Source organism: Cavia porcellus, unplaced genomic scaffold, assembly GCF_034190915.1.
Source record: "Cavia porcellus strain 051 isolate PalLab524CR breed Dunkin Hartley unplaced genomic scaffold, mCavPor4.1 scaffold_10, whole genome shotgun sequence".
NCBI lineage: Eukaryota > Metazoa > Chordata > Mammalia > Rodentia > Caviidae > Cavia > Cavia porcellus.
The window spans coordinates 6,659,536-6,678,898 of NW_026947493.1; the positions used below are offsets into that span (position 1 = coordinate 6,659,536).

General features: G+C 41.5%; 1 protein-coding gene across 1 annotated transcript; it reads right to left on the reverse strand.

Moving 5' to 3' along the window:
* Positions 1 to 1,847: 1,847 nt before the first annotated feature.
* Positions 1,848 to 19,255, reverse strand: Ciao2a (cytosolic iron-sulfur assembly component 2A). The gene is made up of 5 exons (XM_003480194.5): positions 18,896 to 19,255; positions 14,359 to 14,523; positions 9,022 to 9,071; positions 4,786 to 4,831; positions 1,848 to 2,304 (listed from the first exon to the last, which is right to left on the reverse strand). Exons 1-5 carry the CDS (start codon positions 19,017 to 19,019, stop codon positions 2,207 to 2,209), a joined length of 483 nt encoding a protein of 160 aa, XP_003480242.1. The 5' UTR covers positions 19,020 to 19,255; the 3' UTR covers positions 1,848 to 2,206.
* Between the last annotated feature and the right edge of the window lie 108 nt (positions 19,256 to 19,363).

The following is a 19,363-nucleotide window of genomic DNA, read 5'->3' on the forward strand; positions in this document are numbered from 1 at the left end:
CTTCCTGCTTGGTAAACAACCCGCCCTGTAAGATCTCCTGCTTCACAACCCGCCCTGTAAGATAGTCTGCCTAGCAACAACTGATGTTAGCCAATCAGCCCGCATCGCGCGCTTTGAACTGATTGGCCACTGTAACCCTATAAAAGTGAGCGCCTTTCCCGCCACGAAAGAAGAAGCAGAAGAAGCACGCAAGGAGCCGCGGAGAGCGGACCGGTAGAGGCTTCGGGACAGACTGTAGGGAGAAGCACGCAAGGAGCCGCGGAGAGCGGACCGGTAGAGGCTTCGGGACAGACTGTAGGGAGAAGCACGCAAGGAGCCGCGGGGAGTGGACCAACAGAGGCTTCGGCCGGGAGGATTCCTGGGGCAGGCTGTACGGAGAAGGAAAATAAAAGAAAAGGTTGTCCACTGCCAGACTTTGTTGTGTGTCCTTCCTGCCGGCCGGGAGTGACACCGACAACCTCTGTCTTTCCTGACGGGGTGCAACTGCCAGTTCTGATTCAGTATGGAAGCAAACTATTCAGAGGCACAAATACTAAAACGTGAAGACTGCCAGGAGGTATTTCAAAGGCTGCCTGACACTCTGTTACAGTTCCAATGGCTATTAATCTCTAATAAACATAAATTAAGACTGGTCTAATCAAACTTCTTTGGGAGGCCTTTTTTTTTTCAGTATTGGGAATAAAATCCAAGGCCTTGCACTGAGCTCCATACCCTGTCTTTTTATCTTGAGACAAGGTCTTGCTTGGTTGCTCAGGAGGGCTTAAACTTGGATCCACCTGCTTCAGTTTCTAAGAGTGCTGGATTACAGGCATGTGGCACCATGCCTGAAGAGGGAAACTTCATTTTGCTTTTTTGGTGGTGCTGGGGGTTGAACTCACTAAGCCTGTGCTTTCCCCACTTGATAGGATGTTTTGATCATCTCCCGAATTGCTGGGCCAAAACCCAACCCACAGTGTAAAGGAGAGGTTTAGTTCAGCCCATGTTTCAGCCCAGCATGGCCAGTTCTAAAGGAGAAACAGCATGGCAGACAAGGGGCTCAGGCATGGTATACTGGAGGCAGGGTGACAAGTGGGGAGCTGAGAAGAGAGCTCCAACTTCAGGCCACGACGACAGAGCTGCCTCTTCCATGCAGGCCCCAGGAAGCTATGAAGTTCTGTCATCCATCAGCCTTCCACAGGTCTAAGACTGCATGAAGCTTGAAGGGGGCATCTGGAGACAAACCATAACAAAGGATTTGTTTTTTCTATGGGATTGAACCTAGAGCCTAGGGCCTGGTTAGCAAGTGCTTTACTCTTTTTATTTTTAAATTTTGATACTGTTTTTTTTTTTTCTTTTTTGAGGCAGGGTCTTACTACATAGTTCAGAATGACCTTGAACTCACTATGTACCCCAGGCTGGCTTCAAACTAACAGTGATCCTCCTGCCTCAGCCTTATGAGTGCTGGGATTACAGCTGTGTGCCATCACACCTGGCTGTGACATGGGATCTTGATAAAATATTCATGCTGGCTTTGAATTTGCAATCTTTCTGCCTCAGCCTCCTCAGAAGCTGGGATTATGGGTGTGTGCCATCTTGCCCAGCTGGGGGACTGACTGATCATCAGTTGTGTAAGTCATCAGACACTCTGCATTTGCTCCTCACTATAAATGAATCCAAGAAGGAAGGAAGACAGGGTCTGACCTTAAAGGTTCCTTTTGATTTTCAGATCTGATCCTACATAATAATTAGCAAAAACAACACCTTTGAAATGTCTTTCAGGAGTTGGCATTTACACTAGAATTTACAATTCAACAAAAAGATTCTAAGGTTAAAAAAAAAAAAAAAAAAAGATTCTAAGGTGAGTCAAGTTATAAGAATCACAGGATTTATTTATTTTAATGATTTAAATTGAATACACTTGAGCACAGCAGATATTTGACATGAAAAGTAGTTGTATCAGAATGGGCATCAAAAAATAGTGACTAATCTTACTCATAATAGCTAGAAAAGATTCTTCTGTCTGATCGGTTACGTGTTACAAATCCTGAGAATGTTATTCACTGGATATGTCAGGTAAGCCTTGTAATTAAAACTTGCTCGGAAATAATCCTTTAGAAAATACTTTGAGGTATGAATCATCTATGTATTAAACACAAGTCTTTTACACTTTACAAGGGTTTAAACAAATACACCAAACAATTCGCTGTGTGTGGCCCTGGGGCAGAGGTCAGTCAGGCTCCAAGACACACTGCTCCACGATCTCCCGCAGGTTCGGGTTCTCCATGGCGGCTGCCACCCGCTCCTTGTCATTGATCTGCTTGTTGACTGCAAAACACACAAAGTTAGCACAACAGTGTCAACAGACAGCAGCAGGTGGTACTTTATTAGCCTGCTGACCCAAAGAATTTAGCTGCCTAAGAACTTAAAGCTGTTTTGGGCTAATTATAGTATTCATGATGGAATTTCTAAGGTCTAGAAAGCAGACTTGAAAGAGAAAAGTAGAAAGATTCCCCATAATCGTCTAGCTGTCTACCACAACTATTTTGTTTCTTTCCAGAATTGTCCATATATATATTTCTATGCAACTACATTCCAAGAAAATACATTTTAAAAATAATATGGTTATTTAGTATGACAAAAATTTAGGTATTCTAAACTAATTATTAAAACTATGGTACACTGAGCAACCTTACACATACAGCATTATGGGAACACTTTTTAACTGTGTGGAATAGGGCCCAGGGATATGGCTCAATAGCACAGTACCTGCCTGGCAACAGGAGGTCATGAGTTCAATTCCTAGTACCAAAACAACAACAACAAAAAAACCTTTCATGAAAAACTCTTAAGAATATTATTGGGGGGCTGGGGATTTAGCTCAGCGGCATAAGCGCCTGCCTTGCAGCAGGCAGTCTTGAGTTTGATCCCCGGTACCGATAAAAAGGAAAAAGACAAAAAAAAAAAAGAATATTATTGGGTTAAAGAGTATGATTCCACAATGGTAACCATTTCTGTTCGTTTTTTTCTTTTTTTTTCTTTTTTTTTTTGTCTTTTTCCTCAAGACTGCCTGCTTGCAAGGCAGGCGCTTATGCCGCTGAGCTAAATCCCCAGCCCCCCATCCTTCTGTTCCGATTGTTTTGTTTTGTCACAATTGGTTTTATTCTCTTCAAAAAAAAGTAATAAGAACTGTGGGAGTAATAAAACCCAAAAAGTGTAATTATTATTGTAAAAAAGAGAGAAAAAGAAAGTGGTCTAAAGGATATAACTGCATGTATATTTAAGTGTGTAGGACAGAAAACCATATTACTGAGTTTTTGTTAGATCATTGAACAGAACTGTCTGCAATCTCACTGTATGAATGTTCATTTTGTATGCTTTAATTTTGTAATTTGGACAACTGTTTCTAAGATGACAATATGTAATCTATTAACTAGTGATTTCTTACTGTATATTTTCTTTTCTTGAAATTCTGTATTACTTGTACCCTTTTACTGCTTTGTTTTTTTTTCTTTTTTCTCTTTAAAAAAAAAAAGAGTATGATTCATATCATTGAATTATTTACATTTACCAATTTCCTAAAAACAATGTATGAGCTATAAATTTGCCAGCAAAAGGCAATTATTATTAATAAAAAGAAATATGGATGCCAAGCAAGAAGTGAGAAATGGCTCCAGATTATTGTAACTTACATTTCCACAATTAACAATAATAGATTATTTTCCATGTTGGTGGGTTAGCTCATCTTGGGTGAATTTTCTGTTCCTATTTATTTACTGGGTCTTTTAAAAAATCATTTTACATGGATTTTCATATACCAAAACTATTGGCAATTATGTTGCCTAGAATATGCTAATGGAAATTTTTGTTTTGAGAGAGTTTCACTGTGCAGTTCAGACTGGCCTCGAATTCATGGTGATCCTCCTGCCCCTCCTGAGTGCTACCAGCAATCTTTTTTTTTTGTCTTTTTCATTTTTATCGGTACTGGGGATCGAACTCACGACCACCTGCTTGCAAGGCAGGTGCTTATGCCGCTGAGCTAAACCCCAGCCCCCTCTACCAGCAATCTTAATGGAAGAGTTTAAAAAAGAGAGCTGTCCATATGCTTAATTCATGTTATTTTGTTTATTTGTTTTTTTGCAAGTGATCCACTAGACATTTGGCCAGCAAGACTAAATGCCGGGATGCTATTAAAAGTCTCATGAGTCTGGTATAACAGAGCATACCTGTAATCCCAGCACTGGGGAGGGGAAAGCAGGAGGATTACTACAAATTCAAGGCCAGCCTGGGCTACAAAGTGAGTTGAAGGCCAGAAAAACCCTGTTTTAAAACAAACAAACCAACATCTCACGTAGAACTCTATATAAGTATGTTTGTGGTTGTTGTTTTGAAACAGGGTCTTGCTATGTAGTTTAGGCTGGCCTTAACTCATGGTAATCTTCCTGCCTCAGCCTCTGGAGGGCAGGGATTATAGGCATGCACCACCATGCTCACTATACATAAATATTTTTTCCACTCCAAGTACAGAGCTCCCTAACCTGCTAACCTAACTAAAGAACAGATCTGTGCCCTTGAAGCTCTTAAATCGAGGTTCCCAAAGCTGGATATTGTTTACGGATGTGTGGCCTCTAACCAGAACCAGGCAACACACTCTAAAACAAGTTTCCCACCAGGGAAGGAAGAGGCAATAAGTATGGTGAGGTTTTTTTTGTAAGTGACCCAGTAGACATTTGGTCAGCAGGGCAACTCAGTATCTGAGAGGAAGTACTCTGCATCGTTGTTCTTAATAGTGCTTCCAGGTTCACTTACTGTCTTCTTCTGTTGAGTGGGTTCCTTCTGAAATGTAGATTTCCAGCTGTTAGAAAAAACAGTAGAAGCAAAACATGAGAACACTGTAAGATGAAAGAATGAGGTAAACATGCAGTGGACTCCAGAATCTAGGGATGAGAACCCAACACCTGTTTCTTTTCTTTTTCTTTTTTCTTTTTTGGTGTGGTACCAGGAATCAAACTCATGATCGCACACTTGCAAGGCAGGCGCTTACATCGCTCAGCTAAATCCTCAGCCCCCCAAGTCTTGTTTCTGACACCAAGCCTTAGGGACAGATCTCTTACATTTTCTGCAAAACTGAAATTTGAAATGTGTATATTCTGACACAGCTGAGGCGGCACATGCCTATAGTATTAGCACTCAGGACGCAGAGGCAGGAGATTGTGTTCAAGGCCAGCCTGAACTACATAGCAAGACTGTCTCCAAAAAAGTGGTATTCTAGTCAACAGGGGAAGGTCTGCAGAGGGCATTTTTATGATACACATAAACACAATCTTATACCAGTGAGCTATCAGACGTGCTCTTCTGCTTGGGAAGATCCCGCCCTGGCATGCTACTTCTTCCCTAATCAGTATGTAAACAGCCTCCTGCCACAAACACCCCAAGGCTGCACATTTCTTTTCATTATTTGTTTTATAAAAATGGAACTGCGACAGGCAGAATTTGAGCATCCTCCTTTTCTCATCCTCTACTATGCTATTACTTTCATTCTCAAGTATAATATTGGCTACCGGGTCCCTCTGGGCCCTGCTATGTCCCCACAGATTAGCTTACCTCTAAGACCCAGAGCCTCTGAGACAACTTTCTTGCAGCTAAGAAACACGCTGTACGGGAGAGACAGGACTATTCTCCAGAGAACACTGGAGCACATAAACTAATTCTTACTTACTTATTCACTACTGAGAAAAATGTATTTCATGAGCAAAAAAAATCACAGCCAATTAGAGCTAGAATGGACCTTAGAGATCACCAGTCCAAGTGCTTTTTTCTTTTATTTTAAAAAAGGAAAAACAGACAAATCAAGAACAAACAAACCAAAACAACAACTAAAGCAAAATGACAGCAGCAACAACAAAAAACAATTTCAAAATAAAATGATAGGAATTTGACAGTGATTGTTATACTGCATATTGTTATCTTCAAAACACTTGCTTAGATTACCAGATACAGGAAAAAAACAGTAAAATGGAGTAAAACATTAGCTTTCAAAAACAAGACAGAAGGAAATCCTCCACAGTTGCTATAATGCATACTGTTATCCTCCAAATAGATGCTCAGACTACCAGCTTTAGGCCTGCAAAGTCAAACAACTGAAGTATTAAGTTATTTTTCTTCCTCAGTTGCTGTCATCCTAGCCTGACTTCCTCCGAATCAATCCATTGCTTAGGGGCCTGGGGTTGCTCTTTTTGTCTCCCAGACTGGCTCACAGGAAGGTGTGGTTTGGCTTCTTGATTCTTTTTCTGTTCCCCAAGGCAGCTGCCATTTTTTGGCTTGCACCAATTGCTTTTAAAAGACAGACTGCATACAAATCCTTCTAGTGGCAGAAATTCTTACTCTGCGCCACAAACCACAGGTAGAGAATCCCTGTACACTCATTTACTTTGGTTAAAAACTGAGCATGACTCATGATTCGGAAGAATGACAAGGAAAAGGGGAAAAAGCAACCATCTCTTTTGTTCTTCCTACATGAATTACACCACAGGGGAACCCCACAGTTGGTGGAGGAGCTGTCCCAATAATGGAACAAAACAAAATGATAGGCCCCTTGACACGATGTAGTGAGAACACATTTATTCGATATTCTTGCCAAAAGTGGAGAAAAAATCTAATCTGGAAGTATCAGAGAACCAAATCTGAGACAGAATGTACAAAACAGCTGACCTACATTGTTCAAAAATATCAGGATCATGGAAGATGGAGGCCAAGAACAAATCCAGATTGAAGAATAATGCTAATGTGTGACGGAGGAGGGACAGGGGAGGAAAGGCTCACAGGAAGGATCCTACTGGAAAACAGGGCATGCTGGCATATGTGCTGTAGGTTAGATGACAGTACTTTTATTTATTTATTTTTTTTTTGAGACAGGGTCTTGCTTTGTAATTCAGGCTGGCCTTGAGCTCACTATGTAGCCCATGCTAGCCACCCTCCTGCCTCAGCCTCCAAGTGCTAGGATTACAGGTATGTGCCACCACACTTGCCTAGGTGACAGTAGTGAATCAGGGTTAAATTACCTGGTTTTAAAAATTGTACTGTAATCATATAAAAGAATGTCCTTGCTTTTAGGAAGTATATCCTGCACTATTTAAGAGTAAGGAGGCATTATGCCTGTACTTAACATAGTTTAAAAAAAATACATATGCACACACTGGAAGAGGCCATTGATGGTAAAACAAAAGTGGCAAATGTAAACTGTTAATAAACCTGGGCATTTTCCAACTTTTCTACAAATATGAAACCATTTCAATTTTTAATTAAAACAGATTAAATGTAAAATAAAATTTACCAAGTACATAAGCCACTGGCATTAACATTCCTTAATTTACTCAACTTATCCAGGCATGGTGGCTCATGCCTGTAACCTCAGCACTTGGGCGGCTGGGGCAGGAGGATTGCTAGAGAGGTCAAGGCCAGTTTGGCTCTCTGTGTAACTTTTTTTTTGGTACCGGGGATCAAACTCATGACCTTGTGCTTCCCAGGCAGGTGCTTACGCCACTGAGCTAAATCCCCAGCCCTGACAAGGCCAGTTTGGAACACATATGTAGATAGACCTTGTTTCAAAAACCAAAACAAACATAACAAAACTTTAACTCACTTTAACACATGTTCATTGAGTTCCTACTATGTGTAAGATTACAGTGGTGAACATAGAGTGGGATTATATTTATATTCTCTGACTTCAAGAAGCTGACAACCCAAGAGGATGAAAAGTGAACTTGGATAGTACAAACACATGTGAGAAAATGATACACTCTACATCAGAAGACAAAGAGCGAAGGAGCCGGGCGTCACAGCACACACTTAGAATCCCAGCACTCAGGAGGCTCAGGCTGGAAGATTCCAGGTCCAGGTCAGAGACTTGGAGAGATCTTGCCTCACAGCAAATCAAAAGTCAGGGCTGGAGATGTAGGAGAGGCCCTGGGTTCAACCCCCAGTACTCGGAGAAAAGTGCCAGGGAGAGAAGTGATTTTTGTTCTAGAAACTGAGCCTGACACCAAGAAGATACCATTTCACTGGGCCTAATAGGATAGGTAGGGTTTGAGAGTATGAAGAGGGGGTGACGCCCCGTCTGAACAGAGGCTTGCTAGGGGCAAGGTGCAAAAGACAAACCTGTTCAGAAATCATAGAGATAGCAAGAGATAAGCCTGAGGCATTCCGGAGCTATAACCAATTACCATGAATTAACTGTCAATCTACATTCTTGCTTAGTAGTTAGGTAAAAACATTTTCTTAGGCAATGTTCTATCAAACATACATGTTAGGAAAAAAGATAAAGACAGGCACAGTGGCACACCCGTGTAATCCCAGCACTGAGGAGGTTGAGGCAAGAGGATCTCAAACTGGAGCCCAGCTCAGGTAATGTAGAGAGACCTTGTTTCAAAACAAGAAAAAGTAAATAAAAAGACCTGGGCATTGAGCTCAGGGTGAAGGCAGTAAGGTTAATGACCAGTAACACACCCAGGCAACACACACACAGAATAAAAAGACCACCTGCAGAATGGGAAAAACTCAGATGTGTAACACCTATAAAAAGGTAAATAAATACAATGTAGAATATCCACACAACATAAAAAAATAAAAAAAAGTGAAACATTGATACACCACATGGATTATGCTAAATCAGAGGAGCCAGACACCAAAGCCCCCACACTGTATGAATTTCATTTAAATGAGATGTCTAACAGGTGAATCTAGAGAGACAGACAGGAGGTAGTGGTTTTCCAGGGCTGGAGGGGTCAGAGGAAAAGGACAGTGACTGTAACAGGCACAGGGTTTCTTTGGAAGGTGAGGGAAACATTCTAAATTATAGTGATGGCTGTGCAATGCTGAATACACTAAAAATCACTGACTTGGATACTGTAAATAGGTGAAGTAAATGACACAGAATGATGTCCCCACAGTGCTATTATAGAAGACAAGAGCGCTTTGGAATATGGACTGTTTTCCTTGCACATGGGAGGCCCTGGGTTCAAGACAGCAATGAAACTTGTGTCTTACCTTGTGTTTAAATGGCAAACACCGCTGCAGTTTTACTCTTAAACAGAGGCCTGGGAAAAGAGAGGGGAGAGAGGAGAGGGGAGAGGGGAGAGGGGAGAGAGAGATTCACATATTTTCACATATTCCTCATGATAATCCAGTGGGCTAGGTATCCCTAACCCCATTCGACAAATTATGCAGTCAACATCACAGTGTAAATTGCCTAAGGACAAAAGTGGCAGAGCTGGGGTTGGAGCCTGGGACTACTTTGCTGTGACACCCACTGGCCTTCAGTTCACTCTTTCAGCTTTGTAGACTGCCCACAGCAGGATGGGAAATGCAAATAGTTAAAACCAACAAAAAGTCACTTGAATTTGGGACATATCCTTCATGCCACAATTCCACTAATTCCTCCATCAGATTAAAGAATGAATTTTTAACTAAATACACAATCCTGGACAACAGAAAACAAATCAAAGGGAAGACTGCTTCAGTAAAAAAACAACCATGAAAAAGGTGGGCCTGGTGGTACACACCTAAAACCTCAGCACTCAGGAAGGCCAGCCTAGGTTACAGTGAGTCCAAGGCCAGTCTGAACCGCACAGTGAAACCCTGTCTCAAAACAAAACAAAACAACTGAAATATACAGAGAATAGATCCCTAATTCCCCGGTTTCACAGGCTTCTGTTGGAGCAGCTTATTTCTTCTTCAAAATAACATGTAAGTGCCTACGAGGCTATTAAAAATAATTTCTGGCCAAAAGAGCTTTCCTCTCAATAGCCCACACTGTGTTCTCCAGGGTATACTTTTTTTTTTAATCTCACTTTTCTCTCTTCCTGGGTCCAAGCTCACATTGCGGAGCCAATCTCTCCTTTATTCTTCGCTTTTACTTTTTCAAATAAACTCTGTCACTGTTTAAAAATAATAATAAAACTAAAAATGAAAACAATTCCTAGCTAGTCTTGATGGTGCACATCTTACCCCAGGACCCAGGACGCTGAGGCAGGAAGATCAGACTTTGAGGCCAATCTGAGCTGCATAGTGAGTTCAAAGCTAGCTAACTACAAAACTAGACTGTCTTAACAAACCTATCTTTTATTATTTTGGTTTGACTGAAAGTAAAAACATCAATAATACAATCCCAAACCATCCTACCACAAAAAACATAACTGCTAGACAACCTATCTTCTTTTTTTTAAAGCCAGTCAAATTTAGCAGTGGGGGGGAGGGGGTGGTATACCAACTTTAATGACACTAGTATTAGTAAGTTCTGATAACCCACTGCCATCGAACTAGCCGACAACTTATCTTCTGCAGAGATAAGAAATTAGTTTTGATTTTTTAAATACTACTAAATGTTCTAAGAAAATCTTTTGAAAAATTCCAGAACAGGGGAAAGGATTAGATGAGATGATGATTGTGCCTATCTTAGAGTCTCAAACACAGTTCTAGGAGCTGTGTACCTCAGTAGGAGAGCACCTGCCTAGCTATGCCCAAGGCCCTGGGTTTAATCCCCAATGCAGCAAAACAAAAACCAAACCAGCCCAACAGTAGCTCAGTCGTAAGTATCAGAGACATTAAAAAACTACATCAGTTCCTTAATAGCATTATAGATGGCTAAATTAGGGAGAAATACTTGAGGGAGTCAGTGACAGAGATGAAAACACTTCCCAACTGTGGCTGCAGGCCCATCTGAAGAAGATTCAAATCCTAATGGCCAGATTTACATACTCCCTAAGGGCTAACCAGAAACTCTGAAGATTCTTGGTACCAGCCTCTAGATTTCCCCTGGGAGTAAACCACTCATTAGGTGTGGACGGTTTGCTCCCACCCACTAAGACCAGGACTACAGATTATCATTTAAAATTAATGATCTCTCATGTGCACTTGCTACCTGACCTGCCTCCCCATTGGATCACTATTATCTAAACAACTATGCTTGTTATTTATTGGTTGATCACAGTTTTGACCCGCTGTACCCACCTTGTGATTTTGCTTTTTAAAACTTGTCTAGGCTAGACTCCAACTTGCAGTCCTCCTGCCTCAGCTTCCCAGAGTGGTCAGCCCTTACCATTTTGTCATTTTCCTTTCACAGTCAGGGAACGTGCTCTGTTGGCATCCCACAGTTAACAAGCGGCAGGGGCAGAAGCCAAGTCTGTGGCTTTGGGCTCTAACCCCTGTGCCCTTCCTTCCAGACCATAGCGGCCAGGCAGCAGCCTTCTCACCAGGGACTTACCAGTCTTACGTCAACACTAGGGACTACGCCTGCTTTGCCTTACCCAGGGGGCCCTTCAGGGTCTTCTCTGAGTTTGGAATTATTCACCAAGGTAACACAATAGGTGGCTCTTCTAGGCAATCAGGGTAGAATGCTTACTTGGGTTCCTTTTCTGCTATGACTACCTTTTAATAAGAAATGTCCCTCCCCAGCACTCTGGGGAGCTGAGGCAGGAGGACTGCAAGTTGAAGTCTAGCCTAGACAACTTATTCATTGATTATAAGGGCTGGGGAAGTAGCTCAGTGTGAAGGCCTCAGGTTTAATACCTAATACCAGAAAAAGAAAGAAATGCTGCTTGACATAGCAGCCTGAAAGACTGTTCATCCCGTTTTTCAACTGTGTTGACTAAGTATGACTGTATGTACACTACTGAAGACAGCCAAGGGAATAACAGGGAGCTGGGCTTGGTGGTGCACACCTATAATCTTAGCACTTGGGAGGCTGAGGCAGGAGAATTGCAAGTCTGAGGCCAGCCTGAGCTATGTAGTGAGTTCAAGACCTGCCTGAACTATATACCTCCTGTTTTGAAAGGGGGAAAAGAATATAAAGGGTCTTTATTTCAAACCAAGTATCAATAGGGAATTTATTAATTAGTGATGAATATAAACAATGCATTACTATGCAGTTGTAAGAAAGAATGAAGGGCCCAAGTGTGGTAACATGTTTGTGAATGCAGCACTTTGGGGAGCTGACCATAGGAAGAAAACAAGTTTGATTCTCAACTGAGCAATTTAGAGGGAAAAAAAAATTAAAAGGGCTGAAAATTTGGTTCAGTGGAAAGGCACTGAATTCTCAGTGTAAAGGTTCAATTCTCATCAATTCTCAGTACTGTAAAAAAAAAAAAAAAACCCACAACACCTCAACATGTACTGTTATGATCTCTGTGATATACCAAGAAAAACAAGCATACTATTACTATTTGTGTTTTAAAAAACACACATTTGTATTAGAATGTTTATGCCTAGGAAATGAGCAGCTATGATGGGTACTATTGGGTAATAAAGGTGGTGGGAAACGGGCAGATGGGGGACAGTGTAGGAAGGAGACTTCCTGTGTATCTTTTTTATCTGTTTCATCTTTTAGTGACAGTCTTATTGTATAGTTCAGGCTCCCTTGAATTCACTTTGTAGCCCAGGCTGGTCTTGACTCTCAACAATTCTCCTGCCTCAGCATCTCAAGTGCTAGGATTACAGGCGTATGTCACCATGCCCGGCTCCAATGTATCTTTTCATGTTTTAAAATTTTCAAATGATGGGAATACATTGTTGAAAAGCAAGCAAATTTATAAAAAGCATGCAAAAGATAATATTTGCATATAGTTCCTACTGCTGCAGTCTGTCTTCTCACAGATCTCACAGTCTGGATCCCTATGTTAGGGATTCTAGTATGACTCAACTTGAGGGACTAGGGTACTGGGATACCCTGGGTATTATTATGATTGTTAAAATTCCAGGGCTACAAAAGAGTATTAGTGAATACTTAGTTATTTTTTTGGCATCAAACAATTTCTGACCAACGGATAGCGGAAGTACTATTTACATCTTTATGTAAGGGCATGCTTAAAATATTAACTTTTATGAGTCCTTAAATATGGAATCAAAGAACCTATAGAAAGTTCTTATTTTTGGACCAAGGATTTAGCTCAGTGGCATAAGTGCCTGTCCAGCAAGCAGGAGGTTGTGAGTTCGATCGCTGGTACCAAAGAAAGAAAGACAGATCTTTTTTTAATGTTTTGAGATAGGGTCTAGGCTAGTCCTTTTTTATTTTTCCATTCTCTCTCTTATTTTATGGGAAAAAGAGTAAAACAAAATTTCACAACAAAAAATAGGAGAATAATATTAGTCAATAGACTGCATATTGTTATCATTAAAGTAGTTACTCAGAGAATAAGATGGGCATACAAAATTCTCCAACTGATATTCACATGAACCTTCCTTCTTGGTGAACTAAGAGACATTAGTAATATAACTAACTTGCATTTTTTTTTCTTTCCAAAAAGAAAAGAAAAGAAAAGGACTATGAACTTAATCCAAAATTTTGGGAGAGCAGTCTTACAAGTAGAAAAATGCCTCAGGGAATACCTTGGGGGGGGGGTTAGCTCAGTAGCATAAGTGCCTGCTCTGCAAGCATGAGGTCACCAGATCAATCCCTGGTACAAAAAATAAAAGAAAAAGGAAAAGAAAGACCCTCCCAGGGGGCTGGTTTTATATAAGTCAGTGATAGAGCACTTGCTCAACATGGGCAAGGTCTTGGTTCCATTGCCAGCACTATCTAATGTAATGATTGATACCTTGTGTCAACTTGAGAAGTTTATAAACTTAACTAAGGGATTCAGCAGAGGGCCACGATCATTACTGGGAAACATCCTCATCCCCGGCAAGAGGGCAGGAAGATGGTGTGAGTGCTACTTGCTGTCTTCTGTCACTTTGCACTGTTGCCCTGTGCCGTGCCACCCTGTCTTAGAGCCAGCTGATTATGGACTGGAAACTCCACAAACTGTGAGCTAAATAAATCTTTCCTTCCTTCATTTTGGGTGTTGGGTATTCTGTCTCAGCAAAAAGAGAAAAGTAACTGAGACATCTTCCCACCTGAACTTTTGCACACACAATATATTAGATGGGAGTGGCAGTGGTGGTTCAACAGCACCTGCTGTTATCTCCACAAGCAGAAGAGGAGCCAACCTCTGCTCACTTTTTTAACTGTGGCTGCTGATGCCTAAGAAGCATCACAACATAACTAAAAAGGGCAGTGGACTAGGAGGCACGGGACTCAGGATTGAGCATGTGAACCACATCATTTCCTAGCCATATGATTCCCAGCACGTCACTGAAACTCTCTAGCAGTTTTAGAGTCCTCATCTGAAGATGAAGATTAAAGGATTTAACTCTTGCAGAACAACTGTGAGGGTTACAGAAGATGAAGGCATGAAAATACTCATCAGGTATTCATCATAAAGTGTAATACATGGTAGAAACTGTTATTCTGGTTCCTATCAGCCAAACAGTTCTCTCTCTCTCTCTCTCTCTCTCTCTCTCTCTCTCTCTCACACACACACACACACACACACACACACACTTCCTTACCAATCAGAGTCGCCAAAGAGCAATGAGGTACGGTAGGCGTGAACCTGATAATAACCAGATAGTCCTCTTCGTCTAGCTCCTGAACCTCCACACAGCTCTCCGTTACCACTTCCAGTTCTTCCAAGGTATTGGGCTTCTCTGGGTCCCGGATAGTTCGAATCAAATCTAAAGAATGCCAAAGAGAAGGCATTAATTATAACACGAATAGGCCAAATAAGGATGGTTCTGCTAATCATAATCCAAGTACTGGCTTTTTTGATTTTTATTTTTTTGGGTTTTTTTTAGACAAGGTTTCACTATGCAGTTCAGGCTGACCTTCAATTCACTTTGTAGCCCAGGCTGGCCTTGAACTCCCAGGTGCTGACTTTTTAAGCAAATATTACAGCAACTTCCAGACTTCTGATAGAAATTTCCACTAATTTTTTTTTTTTTTTTGTAGGAGGTAGGGATGAGGGGAGATGGGGATTAAAACTTGGGGGACACTGAGCTATATCCCCAGCCCTTTAAGTTTTTAAATTTTGCAACACTGTATTGCTAAGTGCCCCAGCTGGCCTTAAAACTTGGATTATCCTGCCTGTGACTTCCTAGTAACTGGGATTACAAGCATGTATCACAATGCCTATCTCTGTTTTCTTTTTCTTGCTTTGTTTTTGGTTTAGTTTATGAGTCAAGGTCTCACTATATAGTTCAAATTGGCTTTGAATTTATTCTTTAGCCAAAACTGACCTTGAACTTGTGGCAATCCTTCTGCCTCAGACTCCTCAGTGCTGGGATTAGAGGGATGTGCTACCACATGGGGCCCAAGAAAACTGGTTTCTTGAATCAACATTAGTTCATATCCAATTTCTTAGAGTCAGTGTCACAGAGCAAATGTAATAATTACGAGAAAAGTATCATATAGTTCAAGAGAAATTTTCAGAGTGTGGTGTTGGACTTTATAAAGTGTAATGTGAATTAAGACTTCAAAAATGGTAACATTTCAACATTTGCCATTTAAAGTGATAGGAAGCAAAGAATAATAAGTTTCATTTGCCTAGAACCCAGCATAAGTGAGGAACAGAAGAGTATAAGGGTTAAGCCAGACCATTAAGGTCTCTGACAGCTGGTTATAGGCAATATGGAGTTCTCAAAGAACAGAATAAAAGAATGACTTATTCTAAATGCAAGAGTCTAGGGCCGTGATGGTGAACCTTGTAGAGCTTTCAATGATACAAACAGTCTGCTGCAGCACACGTGTCTTGTGTCTTAAGTATGCCAGCACTGGTCTAGGAGAACACTGACAGGATAAAAAGAAACAGAACAAACTGGGTGTGGTGGCGCACTCCTGTAATCCCAGCACTACGGAGGCTGAGGCAGGAAGATCATTGCAAATTTGAGACCAAAGTGAGCCCAAGGCCAGCCTGAACTGCATAGTGAGATCCTGTCTCAAAAAACCAAACCAAACAAAACAAAAAAAGGAAAAAGAAACAGAAAGTTGAGGCAAATGAGTTCAATTTCATATGCAGTGATTTTGAGGTGCTCATGGGCAAACAAGGGGGAACTTCTAAGCAAATACTGAACTGTAGATAGTGAGGTTGTTAAATACATGGAATTCTTAAGAATGAAGAGAATTCTGGCTGAGTACTGGATTTGTAAAGACTTTAAATGGAAAACTGATGTCTTCATTTTACCCTAAAATTCTGATTAGGGTTTTGAGGTATGACCTGAGCACTGAGGCTTATCAGGGAAAAAACAATTACTTGCTATGAGATTGTCAGTTATAACAAATAGCCTGGTGTGGTGGCCTATGCCTATAACCCCAGTACTGGAGAAGCTAAGGCAGGAGGATCACTGCAAGTTTGAGACTGCCTGGGTTACATAGTGGGTTCAAAGCCAGCCTGAACTACATGAGATCCTGTCTTAAAAAACCAAAACGATGAAAAAATTTATAATAAATACTGGTCAAACTCAGGATATTGTACTTGCCAGACAAGCACTGTGCTGCGGAGCTATATCCCCAACCTCCTATAATAAATAATAATGTTATTAATAAGTGAAACTATTATGTATATAGAATTCTGTATATTAATTTCACATTCTCTGGAAACCTATTTTAGATAATAAAAAATATTTAAATTGAAAAATAATTTTTCAGGTTATTATGTTTCTTTTTTTCTTTTGGTGAAAGGGGGTCAAACCCAGGGCCCTGTGAGTGCTACGCAAATGCTCTACCACTGAGTCCCTCCACTCCCTCAGGTTATGTGCAGCCCAGTCTGAGACTCATTCATCTACAGGCAAAGAAACCCAAGGGTAGATACTTGGGAAGTACAAGATTTAATGAGTAGAGGAAGAAAAGCAAGAAAATCACAGAGAACCAGAGAAAGGAGGAGCATCTAATGCTGCGGAGAAATTCAGGCTGACAAGAGGTAAAATAGATCTTCATCATCAGGAGGTAACATACAAGAAAACAGGTAAAGGTAGAGGCAGTTTCCCCAAAGGGGAAGCAAGTGGGAACTGAACATGTATTTTATAGAGCCTTGGCTGGGAAAAGAGGGACAGAGACAAACATTTTATATAAGGAAACTAAAACAATGACAAGGATAAGGGAAACCTGAGGATGTTTTATTGCCCAAAGAGAAGGATTAAACAGAAGAAAAAAGATAAGATTAAGCAGAAAGGAATGGGATTAGGAAAGCAAAATCCTGGGATAGTCACAGGAAGTACAAGATTTTCTCCTTACTCTGAGGCTATAGAAAAAAGATGAGAAGGAAGATGCTAAAAGAAATGGAGGGGTATTCAGTCAGTTAATCTGGAGGAAAAAAAAAAATGGAGGGGTAGGAAAGCAAGACACAAAACTTTTGGTAGGATGGGTTTGATGTTTCCAAGCTGAGGTTCTAGTCTATTATTTGTATCTCCCCTGTAACCAGAAATGCCGCTGGAAAAAACAAATCAATCAAACTCTACCTTCTTCTCAGCTGTCTCCTTGGGGTTATCACCTGATGAGAAACAGAATTTGAAAATATAGGCAGGAAAGTAGAGAAAGATTCTCTTTCAGGGATCTGTGTTACCATGGGATTTAGGGAAGTAGGGTGTTTTTGAAAAGGAAATTTTCTGCACCTCATTTTTTCTCCCTGAAAGGTTCATTTCTAAAAGCTGTATTATGTTACCTGCCACTAAACCCTGAAATTAAACCTTACTCCCTATTGAACTTCTCTAGTTGTTTAGTGATTTGACAGTTGGATTTCTTCACACCTCTCCCTGCAACCGATAAACCCTGTCCTGCAGCTCCCCCTATCTGCCATTCCAGTGTTATATCTCACCTCCATACTTTTCTTCTGGTTTTCTCAACTTAATCTGCCCTCTGACGCTCCACATATTCAGATCCCAGTATTTCTGCAGGCCCAGCTCAAGTGACTCCTCTTAAGTTTTTCTAGAGCTCCAGTTAGACTAGTAAATTTGCGGGCTAGAATCATTTCTCCTGCAAAGCTTATCCTTGAGTGCCGTAGTTAAAAGTCTGGGAGACCAGGAATCAAAGATTGGTGGAGACCAACACACTCAGAATCACCATCTGGCTAGGGTTAAGTAATCCCTGCCTCCATCAAGAAGTAAACTCGATTAGCTTCAAAGGTAAACTTTTCACATTCCTGGCTTTCTTCTACTGGCTTATTATCCTTATCCAAATTGCATTTATAGTCTTATGATTAGCTCTCTTCATGTTGCATCTGGTGTTTTGAAGTTTTAAAAAGTAACAGAGAGTGAGAGACAGAAAGAGAGAGAGAGAAAGAGAATATGAATCACACCGCACTTATGAAGTGCACTACATTTGGAATCAGAAAATGTGGGCTTTGCTTTTTGCTCTGTTCCTGACAGTGTGATCCCTGGGGCATTGTTTAACCATTCTAAGCCTTTGTTTCTGTATGTCTACGATGAAAATATTCCCAAGAATCAGCAACTACTTGATAGAATATGTGTGTGTGTATACATGTATGTATACACAGACAATGCCACTTGAGCGTTTTGAGGAACTGCATTTCGAGGCCTGGCCAGGTGAACGCTGTCTTGTCTACTCCTCGCAGAAATCTCCGCTTATTGAGGCTGTGCCCTTGGGTCAGTCCCCAGCTCAGCCACCACACAACAGAGTCAGAGAGGAAGAAAGCTCATGTGGCGCCAGAAGCCAGCTTTGTTCCCTCACTGACCACCTTCAGGCTTCGTTGTTTTTTTTTTTTTAATCAGTACCAGGGATCGAATTCACGACCACGCGCTTGCAAAGCAGGCGCTTATGCCACTGAGCTAAATCCCCAGCCCGAGTTTTGCGCTCAGTCTTGCAGTGGCCACTGTGCACTAGGTGAGTTTGGGAAATGAAGTGTTTTAGATTTCCATGCTCAGCGTGCCCCCATGTTTAGGAAGAACTCTAGTCCTATAACTCTAGTCCCGCGTGGGTTAGGACCCTGTAGAAAACGCCTCCCATGTTTCCGGCTAGTTCCGGCAAAAATCTCTTGCCCAACCTTCCACCACTCTACATAGAAAGCTAAATGCAGCACTGGATAAAATTAATTACCATAAACCTCTAGCGCTTTCTCTTCCATGATCCGGAGCTGCCGGGCAGCTCCCGGCTCAGAGAGGCCTGAGAGCCACAGGACTCTGCTCAGCGTCCAGGAGAGCAGCCCGGACACTCGCTCCATCCTCACGCTCCGCCATCCCTGGTGATTGTCCCACCCGAGCCACCGTCTGTCAGCAGGCGGCCTCAGGATTCATCAACTTCCTGGTCTTCAAACGGGCCAAAACAAGAAAAGAGTTCAAGGGAGCAGAGAAGCAGGACTCCACCGGGTCGAAACTGAGGACTTCAGAAAAGAAACCACCAGCACTACATGCCCCAGCATGCTTTGCTCAGTTTCGGCGGGACTAGAAAGCAATCCTCACGGCCCTTGAGGCGCATTGAATGCTGGGATTTATATGACGTTTTCTTCGAAAAGCAGCGAACTGTATTCTGGGATTTGTAGTCCCATATGTGTGTGGGGGGGTAAAA